The sequence below is a fragment of the Diabrotica virgifera genome, chromosome 4, assembly GCF_917563875.1.
Source record: "Diabrotica virgifera virgifera chromosome 4, PGI_DIABVI_V3a".
NCBI lineage: Eukaryota > Metazoa > Arthropoda > Insecta > Coleoptera > Chrysomelidae > Diabrotica > Diabrotica virgifera.
In genome coordinates, this window is record NC_065446.1 from 106,845,709 (window position 1) to 106,860,275 (window position 14,567).

The 14,567-nt window shown below is 31.9% G+C and overlaps 1 protein-coding gene across 1 annotated transcript in view; it reads right to left on the reverse strand.

Annotated features, from left to right (window-relative positions):
- LOC114325665 (circadian clock-controlled protein daywake) overlaps positions 1-12,974 on the reverse strand; it is a 29,309-nt gene extending 16,335 nt beyond the window's left edge. The window contains exon 1 of the mRNA XM_028273783.2: positions 12,806-12,974. Coding sequence (XP_028129584.1) covers positions 12,806-12,866 — 61 coding nt within the window. The 5' untranslated portion in view covers positions 12,867-12,974. The remainder of the gene's footprint in view (positions 1-12,805) is intronic.
- Positions 12,975-14,567: the final 1,593 nt, after the last annotated feature.

Consider the following 14,567-nt stretch of genomic DNA (forward strand, 5'->3'; position numbering starts at 1 on the left):
GTCCTGAATAAACTGAGAGTCTTTGTTTTAATGTATCCAGGCACTGTTGGGCTGTGTTGTTTTCTGGATCGTATCTTGAGTGTCTTGCAGTATTCCGTATTATTTCTTCAGCTCTCCTGATGACTCTTGTACTTCTTACACCTCGTATATATTCTGTGACTTGACCAATATCCCTACGCAGCAATTCAATCTTTCCGAGCAGTCTTTTTTAGCAGTCATTTTTAGCTTTTTTAGCTTTCCGAGCAGTCATTATTATTATTATTATTATTATTTTTAATTATATTGAGGATTTATGTAATTTTAGTATATTGAATTGTTATTGTTTTGTTTTCTTGACCTTTTATAAGCTTTGTCAATAAAATTGTAAAATTTTTCATGACAATAAAGCATATTTTCTATTCTATTTAAGCTCTCTTAAATTTGTTCTACTTACAAATTTACGCCACTCTTTTTTGTCTCTAGCTAGTTCCTTTGCCTCACTTCATGTCTTCCCTCTTTCTTCGAGAATCTCGTTTATGCTATTGTTCCATGTTTTTCTTGGTCGTCCTCTACGGTTTTTTTCCTATTTTTCTCGCTTCCCCTATCTTCTTCACCTGTCTAGTTTCGTTCATTCTGATCATGTGTCCCCACCACTTCAGTTTCTTTTCTTCTGCTTTAACCTTTAGTGATTTCGTTCCTAGTTCTTGTCTAATGTCTTCGTTTCTTCTTCTGTCTGTTCTTCTAACAGCCTCCACTTTCTTCAAATATTTTATTTCACTTGCTTTGTTTGTTTTTCATCGAGTACCCAGTTTTCTGCCCAGTAGGCAGTAGGTTAATACAGGTTGGTACACTGTTTGGTATACGATCATTTTTGTTTTTGTTGTTATTTCTTTTCTACTCAAGAAGTTTTTGTATAGTGCATACTATATTCTACTTGCGGGGTTTATTCTGACACCAATCTCGTCTTGTTGTGTCCCTTTATTATTCAAACTTACCCTAAATACTTGAATACTTATCTGTTCGATTCCATTTCCTTCAATGTTAATGTTTATTTTTGTATTGTTTATTGTTACTACCATTACTTTAGTTTTCTCGGTGTTTACTCTTAAGTAGTATTCAGTGGCGGCTCGTGATTTTTACAATAGGGGAGGCTATACCTAACCCTAAAATATCTAGACAAATTTGCACTAGCAAAAAAATGCGCCAAGAAATGTAATGTAAGGCCCCATTTTTTGACCATTTTTTCCACTTTTCCACTTTTTGACCATTTCATAATATCATCATAATTCATAATTTCATAATATCATATCATTTTAAAAAGAATTAGTCTAACTGTAAAAGTTTAATACCAAAGTTTGTGTCGTTTATTTGTTAACAATTCCATCTTTGTACATAAGTAGATATGCATATCAAAATAAATACAGGTTTGAAATTTTGCAGTCCATACAGGTTGAAGGTTCACATTTTTTAAGATACACAACTGAATTTTTTTAATTCTAAACGCGGCCTAATGCGAATCCAAAAACATAATAAATTACCGATATTTTGCTTTGCGTTACAAATATCGGAAAAAGTTATTTGAACAAGTTGTTCCAAATATTATTCTAACCCCAAATACCAAATTTCATAACAAAATTCGCACTTTTAGTTTTCTCATTATTTTTAGTCAGGACCTTAAAATTCGTTGGCAACGGAGCCGAGAAGCTAGTTATCCTCCGTTGGTAAATCTCCGAGCAGCGTGTGATGGCACCGTAGCTGCCACTGGTAGGAGACCGGATCTACTTAAACGCCTGCGGCGCTGCGCGGAGCATTAGCAACGGAGGCTGGCCGGCTTCTCGGCTCCGTTCATGCATCTCGGAATAACCCAGGGTTCTGCCTACAATAATAATAAAAAAACTGAGACGCAATCATGCGTTCTAATTCTAATGCTCCGTGCGTATGGATATTTAGTGATAATATGGAATTTACACGTTGTATAATAGTGAGAATGCTTGTTGTTTTTCGCGATTCAAGATAAACAAAACAGTGTAGCGTGTGTAAAAAATGTATGGGGAAGCTAAGCCTCAATTTCCTCTGACGAGCCGCCACTGAATTGTATGATTTTAATTCTTCTGTCCACATTCTCATGTTCTTTTGAAGGTCTTTTTGTGTTTTTGCTATAAGCACTTTATCGTATGCAAATACGCATGCTTCTACTTTGGCTACTTGCATGTCTGTGATTAATAATTATATTGAAGGTACTACACAATAATTATATTTACTGGTATATTGTTTACTTGATATCAAGTATTATGGGAATTAAAAATATATAATAATTATTTTTATTAATTATGATTGATTATTTCATAGTTATCAGAACCTGTATACTAATTTGCAATTATAGCGTATTATAATTGAGTTAATGATCTGAATTCAGAATGATTTGTAGCAGTGGACGTCCTTAAATTTGCAATAACAGGCTCACCAAAGGTTTATGTTGTAAATGTACTTTATTATTCCAATAAAAATAAAAAGTGAAAGACATAATTTTGGTGATCAATCAAATATGTTAATTATACTACTTATTGAACTTGACTTCGTCTGTACTTGTCGCACAGGTGAATTTTATTTTAAGTGATATACAGTGTGTAAATTTGAAAAGTTGTCACCCTCTATAATTTGGCCCCTCTGGAAGATCTAAAAATATGTAAATTTGTTTGACATTTTGTAGACCAGTTTTCAGCTAAATTATATCAACCCTCTAGCGTGGGCGAACACAACCCCCAAAACCTTTAATAGAAAGGGGGTTGAGTGATACCTCATTTTAACATTTTAAAGGTAGTTCAACTACTTATTTAAAAATACCGTATACCTACACTATATTTTTTTCAGTATTTTTGGAACAATCAGGTTAGTCCCGTCGGGATAGAATTTGATCTTCCATGCCGAACTGCCAAAATTTTATTTTTCTAATATTTAGGGGGTCGATAGTAATGTAAATTAAAATTGCGAGTGAATTCCGCCGTTGCGTTAGCCGTCATCTTGGTTTTAAAGGAAAACCAAGATGGCGATTTTTGCTCAATATCTCGACCCTTTTCAACTTTTGACAAAAAAGAGGTTCTCACACCTTTTGTCTAAAGTTGAAAATGGCGGATAACTATATTGAACAAAAACAAACTGTTCTTCTTTAAAATCAAGATGACGGCTAACGCTACGGTGGAATTAAGACGCGATTCTAAATTTACATTACTATTGACCCCCCTAAATGTAGGCTATTGATTATGTACTATAGAAAGGAACTACAACGTTAACGGGGTTTTATTATTTCATATGGTCAATGAATCTCTATATATGAAAAAACCGCGGAGTGCTACCATTTAAGGGGGTGCGTTTTTGAGAAATGGGTGAATTAGTCCCTAGGCACAGGGCGAATTAGGGTGAGTTCTATGTACTTTTGCTACAAACACGCCTACTGGAAAATTGTTCCTGGTTAAATTTCCTATCTAAATATAACTTTTTAAAGTCAAAGATACTTTTTTTTACAAAAATATATTCAAAAGAAAAAGCACAAAGAAACCCAAAAGAAAGAAATTTTGTTTTTTGTCCCATAACTTTTGTCCACGGGGATATAGGTATAGACATTGCTTCACAGAAAAAGAACTTACATATTTGTTCTTTAAAATGATGTTTGGTAGAGGTCATTAGGATTTACAGTTTTCGAAATATGATTTTTCAAATTTCGCCACTCACAGCAATTTTGGGCAATTTTCCTTGTTATTTCGCAATTATTGTTCTGTAACTTTTTTCTACGTAACTTTTGGCATATGCAATGGTACATGTAAGAGGAATAGAAATCAATTACCTTTAAAATGTTCTTCTGTATAATGTTGTACGACTTTAAAGAGGTTATCTTTTTCAAGACTTTATACTTTTAGCGAGTTTTTATATTTTTTACAATTATTTTTTACATTTCTCATTATAACTTTTTTTTTCATTTAGGTATATATTATATAATAAAAAAGAAAGCTAATTCTGTTTACTTTAAAATAGTGTATTATAAAAAGTTTTAGGATTATTTTTGAATAAGATACGCTTTTTCAAAATGTAATAAGTACTTGCAACGTTTTTTGATTTTAGGATTATTTTTTAAATTCCTCATTATAACTTTTTTATGTGAGTGTGTGTTATGATTGAATCTTATTTTTTATAGATAATACTTTGGATCCACTTAACTCGGCCAGGCAAACTTCAAAATATGGATTAATTCCAATATTTACTGTTAAAGCTCCTGCACCACAAGCTTTGCTTGACAAAAATAGCATGTAAATGTACCAAAGGATGTACAAAAAACTGCGGTTGTAGGAAGATAGGAATTAGTAGTTCAATATTCTACAAAGGGTGCATGTGCATGGGTACTCATTGTGGGAACTCTAAGATAACTGAGGTGTCAGAGGAAGATATTGAAGCTAATGCTAACGAAGAGATGGACTTTGATTTTGAAAATTTTTTAAATGTCAACGTTTAAATAATTTTAACTAAAGTGATGTTTTCTAAGACTAATGTTTATGTAATTTTTGTAAAAGAATTAATTTTAAATAATACAGGTAAAAAAATATCAAAGAATCACTCAGTTTCCATTACATATTTAAATATAGATGATACACCATTTTAAAGAACAGAAAGTAAATCCTCTTTATTGAGCAATATATATTCATGTACAAGAAAAAAAGTTATGAGAAATTTCAAAAATAATCGTAAAAAATGTAAAAAATAATATTTTTTTATATTAGGTATTATATAATATATAATATATAATATATAATATATAATATATAATATATAATATATAATATATAATATATAATATATAATATATAATATATTATATAATAATATTATTTTATTTTTATATTATATTATAAAAAATCGTTAAAAGTATAAAACCTTGAAAAACCATAATCTCTTTAAAAAAAGTCATACAACGTTATATAGTAGACCATTTTAAAGGTAATTGATTTCTATTCCTATTACATGTACCATTGCATATACCTAAAGTTACGTAGAAAAAAGTTACAGAAAAATATTTGCGAAATAACTAGGAAAATTGCCCAAAATTGCTGTGAGTGGCGAATTTTGAAAAATCATATTTCGAAAACTATAAATCCTAATTACCTCTACTAAACAACATTTTAAAGAAGAAATATGTAGGTTTTTTTTTCTGTAAAGCAATGTCTATACCTATATCCTCGTGGACAAAAGTTATAGGACCAAAAACAAATTTTTTTTCTTTTGGGTTTCTTTGTGCTTTTTCTTTTGAAAATTCCACACCTGTAATTTTGAACCAATCAAAATACGTTATTTTGACAGATCACCATGGCAACGGAGGTATTTTATCGGAAATTCTTTGCTCGTGGGGTACCCAACAGCGAATTATAGTGGAAATTTTTTGACGTTTACAATAACAGAACATTTTGACAGACTGGTTTTTATTTGTTTACATAATTTAGTTTTGATTCATTTTAGTTACAAAGCTAAGATGTTTTCTATATTCTTCGGACACCTCCTCTCTTCTTAATGGCGAAAATGCAGGACTTTGAATGTTTTCAATTAAGTTTCTATGTCTAATAAAATATATATAATATTTAGACACTAATTTATTTACCTTTTTCCCATTCAGTACTTTCAATTTTGCGTAGTTTAGTTTTAAAAACGCCAAAAAATAATTTTCTATCACTTGTAGTTACTCAAAACTTATGTAAAATTGAAGAATATACTATTTTCTATCTTGAAATGGTATTCCCATGCAACTACAATGAGTAGAAATTACGAATTTGAAAGCCTAAATAATTGCTGACAAAGCTATGGCGCGCTATTAATCTGTTCATGCAGCTTTGGATTTTCAAATGCAAATTTGGTGTGGAATTTTCTTACCGAATACCACGCGAAGTCAAATTAATATCCGGAAATTTTTTTTGATCATGAATATTTTTAGAAAATTTCCCTCGTCTGCGACTCAGGAAATTTTCAAAATATTCATGATCTCAAAAAAATTTCCGGAAATAATTTGACCTCTAGTGGTATTACTAGTGAATATATTTTTGTAAAAAAAAGTATGATTGACTTTAAAAAGTAATATTTAGATAGGAAATTAAAGCAGGAACAATTTTTATGTAGATATGTTTGTACCAAAAGTGCATAAAACTCACCCTAATGTAACCTGTGCCCAGGGACTAATTCACCCATTTCTGAAAAACGCACCCCTTTAAATGGTAGCACTCCGCGGTTTTTTCATATACACATGTCCATTGACCATATGAAATAATAAAACTCCGTTAACGTTGTAGTTCCTTTTAGCTATCTTATTTTGAATATAATCAATAGCCTAATATTAGAAAAATACAATTTTGGGCAGCTCGGCATGCAAGGTCAAATGCTATTCCGACGGGACTGTACGGTTTTACTTGATTTTTCCAAAAGTACTAAAAAAGTAGTGTATGCGGTATTTTTGACAAGGTAGTTGCACAGTCTTTAAAATGAGGTGTCACTCAACCCCCGGTTCCAATAAAGATTTTGGGGGTTGTGTCAACCTTCGTTAAAGTGTTGATGTAATTTAATTGAAAACTCGTCTACAAAATCTCCGCCTCACCAATTTGACGTGTTTTTGTATATTTTAGATTTTCCATAGGGAACAAATTCTAGAGGGTGGCAACTTTTCAAATTGACACACTGTATAGGGTGTGATAGAAGAAGTGGTACCGTCGAATATTTCGCGAATTAAACATCGGATCGAAAAACTGAAAAATATGAATTCAATATTTTTCAAAACTCTATCGAATGACACCAAACACGAACCCCAATTTTTTTACTGCAGATTCTGATTCTACAAATCATTTTAAAAAAAGTGTATTCAGTCATATAAAAATTAGTTTGCAGACTTCTAATTTGTAACGTTTTTCTGTACTTCCAGCGTCGTCTTTCGCGAATCGAAAAAGAAATCAGATAAAACTTGTTTATTTTTTCACGTAAAATCTTAATCTGCAATAAAAAAATGTTGTTTTCCATTTACGATTTTAAAGTTGCCCCGTGGTTGCAAAATTGTAGTGTTTGGTGACATTCGATAGATTTTTGAAAAATATTAAACACCTGTTTTTTGATTTTTCTGTTTTTCTATTTTTTGGTTTTTTATTTAGAAGTGTATTTTTTGAGACATTAAGCCGTTTCCATAATAATTTTCCTAGGATATCACGATAAATCGTTTTTTGTCGTTTTATTTTTTCCGTGATGAATCCAGATCTGCAATAAAAACATAGGAATTTCCATCTAACTTTTCAAAGTTGCCCCCTCCCCGCTCTAGGGGATCTGGCTGGGGTGTCGTGTTTGGTGTCGCTCGATAGATTTTTGAAAAATATTAAAACTACTCCGGTCAACTTACCCATCCGAGGCTAGAAAAATTACCATCAAGCTGAAAATTGGCAGGATTGTTCAAAATACCATCATAAATGAAATCTAAAGAGTCCTCAAAAATCCGACTCGTGCTAAAAATTTTACGCGGGGTCAAAGGTCATCAAATATGGTTTTTAGCGATTTTCAGCGAAACGGTAAGTTTTATCGTAAAATTAGTTCTAACAAAAAATGTAGATTAGATAATTATCTATAAAAAATGTCATATTACTTTTTTTCGTGAGAGCCACCGTTTTTGAGATATAACGATTCAAAAAGTGGTAATCGTCATAATATGCGCACACGTTTCCACACCACCTTTGAGGTAGTGTACTTAGCGCGTTATTTTAACGTGGCTTCCCTAGTAGGCCTATTCCACGGATCTGTTATGATTCTGTTTAATTTAAAGCTATTTAATAATTGATATTGGCAATTGTTAAAAATGATAAAACTTATATAAAGCGGTATAAATTAAAAAAAAAGGGAAATTTATCAAACTGCTTCATAATTTTCTAATACTTCTGCTTCCCTTGTTCTTTTTCTCATCGTTCTTCTTCCTCTTCTTCATCTTCTAGTTCTTCTTCTTCTTGTTCATCCTGGGTGCAAGTAAATTGTCCCAATAATGACACATCGCATGGCTCCTCGATAGAATCAAATGAATCCTCAATTGTTGGTAATTCAACATTGGAGCACGACCGGTTTTGACAATTAGTGCATGCTACCGAACAAAACAGTCCAACTTTATTGCAACCACATTTAGCGCTACATCCCTTTTTATAGTTGCAAAAAATTGTGTTCAGGAGTTTTTCCGGGGCAGGGGGGAGTAAAGTTTGAATTGGTTCTAATAAACTGTCGACTAATTTCCATCCCTAGACTTTCGGATCTAGATGATAACCAAGCCACACTTGAACTTGGTATAATACCCGAAAAAGATGTTGATGAGCAGCCGCTGAGGTTGGAGGAAGACAAGATAACTGCACTTGTTTTTTGTTTCGAGTACTTTTAAAAAAACATGCATATCGAAACTTATCTAAGCACGTAGTTTTCTTAGGCGCTCCATACATAGAGAGAAGAAAGCTAATTCCGTTGGAAATAACTTCTTGTGGAGTTGAATTAGTTTTTTTAAAAACTTCAGCACATTCAAGTAAATCTTGTTTTTCAAACATTTCAAACAGTCGTTTTACCCCTCCTGAAAATGCAGATATCGTATCACAGCCAGTTATTGCGTGTAAAAATAATATATGATTTTGACATTTTGCGAAAGTAGATAAACTTTTCGATGAATATATTTCCGATGGGTGTTGAGCTTTTCCAGGTTTTAAAAAAATATATAGTTTTGTCGATTGGAGTTCTACCAGTGAGTAATACGAGCAAGTCTACATCTTCACCTACAACAATAGTTGTATTTGTTAAATTGAATTGCTCTATGGCTGTTTTAATTATCATTACGTCAGCATCATTATTAGCTTGTTTTACCGGTATATTTTCAGCATTTAACTTATCTTTCAGCATTGAAATGAACCGAGATTTGTTGTGAGTATTTGCAAGAAATGTCTGTTGAGTGGTAGATACTGTCATAGATTGATCAAATAAAATATTAGAAGATGAATCAGCTCTTTCAGTACTTGCATTGATTAATGTTTTTATACCACGTTCAACGGTAACAATTTAACCTTCAGTTAAAATTTTAGCGCAAATAAAACAATATTCTGACATTTTTGTTATAACAATGAAAATAACACGAAATAGGTTAAAACATATAGGTTTAACACGTATTTTCACTCCGGAGTAGTACTCAAGGCTAATTAATACCTCGAGGGTGTCATCTACCTGAAGGATTTCGCCACCCAGGAAGATTACGGTGTAATTTGCATAAGTATTTATTAGTAGTTAGCAATAAACATTTTGCCTAGAAAGTTGTCTTTCATTATTATGTTCAAACCCTTCTGAGAAAAGAATAGGTAGGGTGATTAGATTAGCCGACGAACGTGTTTATTCCGACAAAACCCATCTTTACAAATTGAACTAAGGCGCATAAATAAACATAATTATTATAAGTTAATACTTTATCATATCAATTTACAATTTTTGTTGGGATTAAGCCGTAAAATTCAAATAATTCTTATTATTTTCGCGTTACATTCACTTTGTAAAGATTTTTTTGTTGGCACTGTAATATAATACAGTTTATACATTGCATCCCTCGGTAGACCGCAAGCTGTATAGTAGAAACATCATATTTATAATCTTATATTATTATGTGTAATATAAGTTAAGTTGACCGATAGAATATTATGTTTACTTGTATTACAGCTTCAGTGATGTATATACCTGGTGTACTAATACATATATTATGACGATTAGAAGTCTTTCAACTCTTTGAATCGTTGTATCTCAAAAACAGTGGCTCTTAGGAAAAAACTATTAAGATATTTTTTATAGATAATTATCTAACCTACATTTTTTGTTAGAACTGATTTTACGATAAAACTTACTGTTTCGCTGAAAATCGCTAAAAACCATATTTGGTGACATTTGACCCCGCGTAAATTTTTTAGCACGGGTCGGATTTATGAGGACTTTTTAGATTTCATTTATGATGGTATTTTGAACAATCCTGCCAATTTTCAGCTTGATGGTAATTATTGTAACCTCACTCCTATTTTTGAGTCTAACTAGACCGGTCTAAAACAGTGTTTATCAGTTTTTCGGTTAGATGTTTAATTTGCGAAATATTCTACCGTCTACCGTCACCGTCTCTCTTCTTTATCACAGTCCCTTTTCTTTTATCACACCCTGTATATGTTTGTATATTATGGTACCCACGTTTTTGTCTACGGTGTTGACTTTTTAATATATTTAATTTACGTAAATATTTTGAGTTTTTTAGATGAATTAAAATTTTGGCAGTGTAAATGAATAAAATTTAGCCCACAGACGCATTTTTCCAATGAATGTTGACATTCCAATTCATTAGATTATTTTTATAAAATATAATCTTAAATCTTGTAGCAAAATAACAACCAATGTATAACAGTGAAGCTATCACCTAGATGTCCTAGATCCTAGATCATTGCATGACAATTGTTTAACAATAAAATGACAAATGACATCTCAGTCGTGTCACTATAAAAATACACTTTCGACGATAATTTTATTACCTGCAGGAAATCCGATGAGAAATTCTAATTTGTTGAATTTTTTTGAGTTTAAAGAATATTATAGACTTGGCTGAAATGCATTACACAAACATTTTATAACAGAAGATTTTTTACATAAACGTCGCAAATTTTAAATGCTAAGACACGGGCGGATCCAGAGAGGGGAGCAGTGCTTCCACCCCCGAGAATTTCGAAAAATTTGCTGATTTTTCTTTGTTAGACGAATAAAAATACTTTAATAACTGTAAGGTTTGAATGTCTTTTTGGTACCCAAAACTCAGTGAAAAGTGCCTTAGACTCACCATTTTAACACTAATTTTTAAAAATTTTCCCACAGACCCCCGGTATCTCCCTCAACCCCACAAAAGTTCGTGCCCCACCCCCGAAAATCGGTCCTGGACCTGGTCGGCCCTTGTGATCAGAAAATAAAAATGGAAAAACACGAATAAGATAATATACATACAAGGAAATTAACGATTTTCTCAAGACATACAGGTAGGTATCTAAGAAAATGCTTTTTATAAATTTTGTGATGACGATATGTAATAAACAAAATAAGCAAAAGATTAAACGTCAAATTTTTGCTTATAAGCAATATTGTATAAACAATGTAATATCGCTATTTGATTTTAAATATTAAAGGTGAATACCGGTAAATTATATGGAACAGTAACACAATGTTACAGAGAAATCATAGAGAATCTTTTAAAATGAAAGTTTGTCGAGACTTTTTTGTTAATTTTTTGCTTAATTATTGCAAAAAAGAGCTTCAAAGTCGATTTTTTTAATTATTAACTTTTCTAAAAACCTTTCTAAAACGCATATATATATTATATATTATGTCAACAATATCACAAATATTCAGCTATAAAATTTTTAAGAAGTTTCACTTAATAGTTATTGCAAAATTGAAATTGTTTATCCCAGGAAGCTTTTATTTACAACGTTATTATGTTTAAACTATTGGGTATACATGAATTCTGAAAGTATCAAATTGAAGATAAAGGCTTATGCTCACTTCTAAAAATTTGCGAGGCAAATTTTTGCGACGAACCATTGGTTCAATACGCGCGAAAAATTTACCAGTGAGGACGCGACTTAAAAACCGACAAACGATGGAGCGTATGTGTTGTGTTCGTCGAAAATTATTGCGTCCGATTTATGCGTCGAACACGTCCGCATTAGCACAATTTACCTCAAGCACGCAAATATTTGCGACGAACAGCTAGTGCGTCGCAAATTTAGACCAGTTAGGACGCGGTTTTATATTTTCAAAATGATTCAACAATTAAAAACTTTATGTTAAATTATTGTAAAATAGATTTACAAAAGTATTGTAATTTTAAACATATAAACATTTGAAATAACTCAGACGTATAAACACGTACGAAATTAATTTTTTTTCCAGAAATTTTACACGAATTAAAAAAATATCCTATACGCTCTGAGCTTCGCTGGTGTCGCTCCTGGCGGATTACTAATTCAACTTTCACCGGTAATTTTTAAATTTATTATTTAACTGTTATCGCTTAATATTTACAACGCAAAAAAGTAATTAAATTGTAATCGATTTTTTTAAGATTTTGCTAATCATTTTGACGTTCTATTGATAAAATATGAATTTCTTACTTCGGATACTTTCACAATTATTGTGTAGATGGCGCAGATTAATTTATAATTACATATTACGGAACATTAAAAAAACTTAAATTCAGCATTTAAAACGTAAGTATATTTAAGGTAAAAATATATACCACAGCTTTGACCAACTAATATTTTTTATAATTAATGTTTTTAATTTTAATTTTCAATTAATCACTTTGACATTGATGTCAAATTTCCGGTAAACGTTTACAGACTTGCCACTATTGGCGCTCGCGAATTTGTAAATATCCCCTCTACGTACGAGCTCACAGCGTATAACCCTTTAAACCCGAGTTGGCTTTTTTTCAAAAATTCACCGGAACTTTGTTGATAAACATTAAGAAATTTCAAAAGCGCCATTTCAAACATTTAAATTTAGATTTGGATTTCAAAAGCACCATTATTTTCTCAAGTTTTGACAAAAAAAAATAGTAAAAGGATTCCTTTAAAAATGCGCGGTTTATGATGCACTAAAGGTGAGCGGTTCTTTTGTTAATGTCTCTGGTGTATGTATACCACCTTAGACCATAATAAATAATAAAATTGTAGCCATGTCGAAGCCTTTTTTTGTTTTAACTATGTATGTATACTCTTTTACTTACGTAATTTTCCATCAGCAAGACAAACCAAGCAAAAAACTAGAACTGCCACTTTTACAAACATATTAAGACGAATAGTTCCAAACACTGCATCAAAATAATACTGACAGTTCAATGTTACCTTGTGGTACCACTCTACTTATACTATAAGAAGTGTTGTTGAGACAGGTATTATATGGTTTCCAGCTGCACCAGGTCCTTGACAACATCAGCAATTATTTTTATTGTAATTACTCACCAATGCAGAGGCTAATAGTCCATTTAATATTCAAACTAATAAATACAAAGGTTAAACAGAAATTGATAAGTGAATTTTATAGGTAAACAATCTAATTTGGCAATATTGTCTAAAGGAATTTTAGAAAATGCGGGCAAAATTCTCGTCAAGAGAACTACGTGTGTTTCAGCTTTAAAAAATATCTAAAATATGCATGCAATAGGTATGAAGTTTAAAACAGGCTGATAATGCACAAATAGTATGCAAACATGCATTTATAATTTAGATATATGCACTTACTGATATAAAAATAACACAGACCGACACAATTCAACCAATATTCAGACCCAGAGATCAAAACATACTTTTCAAAGTTTTTTTGTGCGCTGAATAAGAAGCTGAGTTTCAAATTGCCAAATTAGCACTGGTTTCTGAGATATCCTAATCCAAAAGTGCAAAAGTAGCGGATTTTGTCATAGGCTGCGTTCACCAGAAATAATCGGTTTAAGTTTCAACTAAAGAGCTTTGTTGCAGCGCTTTAAAACTACGTTTAGTCTGGTGAATGGTATTTTTCCGTTTGACACTTTCATAGTTGGATTTTTTTTGTGTTCCCACCTGTTCTATGTATGAACCTAACCTAAAACGAGATTCGTTGTTTTTGTTGATTTATTATACTTATCGTTCAACGATAAATTGGACGTATGTTAAACAAATTTAATTCAAAAATGGATAATATACTACCTTTATCGATGTTTGATAATGAACTGAACAAGAAATAATTTTTGGTGCTGCTGGCTGTGCACGACTTGGCAGAGCAGAACCATTGGATGACCCACCATAAATAAATAATAATTATCACGTAGATATGAATTATGTTGAAAATATTGTTCAATACACAGATTTACAATTTCGTGAGCATATACAATTATGTATCTAATAAGTTTCAATTACTTTATAATTAAAACCATTGTAAAATAAATATTTTCAAATAATCGAGCCATTACAATATATTTCTTAAACACGTTCAATATTGAAGCGATACAAATACTACGTTCAATAAAATGGCGACCGCTTCGTCAACACGTTGAAGTTTAGCCTAAATTGACATGATGTTCACCCGAAAAATCTTAAACAGTTTCAGAGCGCTGATGTAGCGCACTGGTCTGGTGAACGCACCCAATAATGGCATGTAATACCTACCTAGACAGCGCACTGCAATCTAAAATTGTTCCGCCAATCGTCATCATCATCATTCTCTTTGCCATTATCCCTTGCGGGGTCTTCTCTTCTTTACGTGCCATCTCCGCGACGGATGTTGACAATCATCACGGCTATTCTATCACAGCTAGGTGATGCTGCTCTGAATAGTTCGGTTGATGTGCATCCGTACCATTCCCTCAAGTTACGCAACCATGAGATTCTTCTCCTTCCTATACTTCTCTTGCCCTGGATTTTCCCTTGTATAATTAATTGAAGTATGTTGTATATCTCATTATGCATAACATTCCCCAGGTATTGCAGCTTTCGTGTCTTGATGGTTTCCAATAT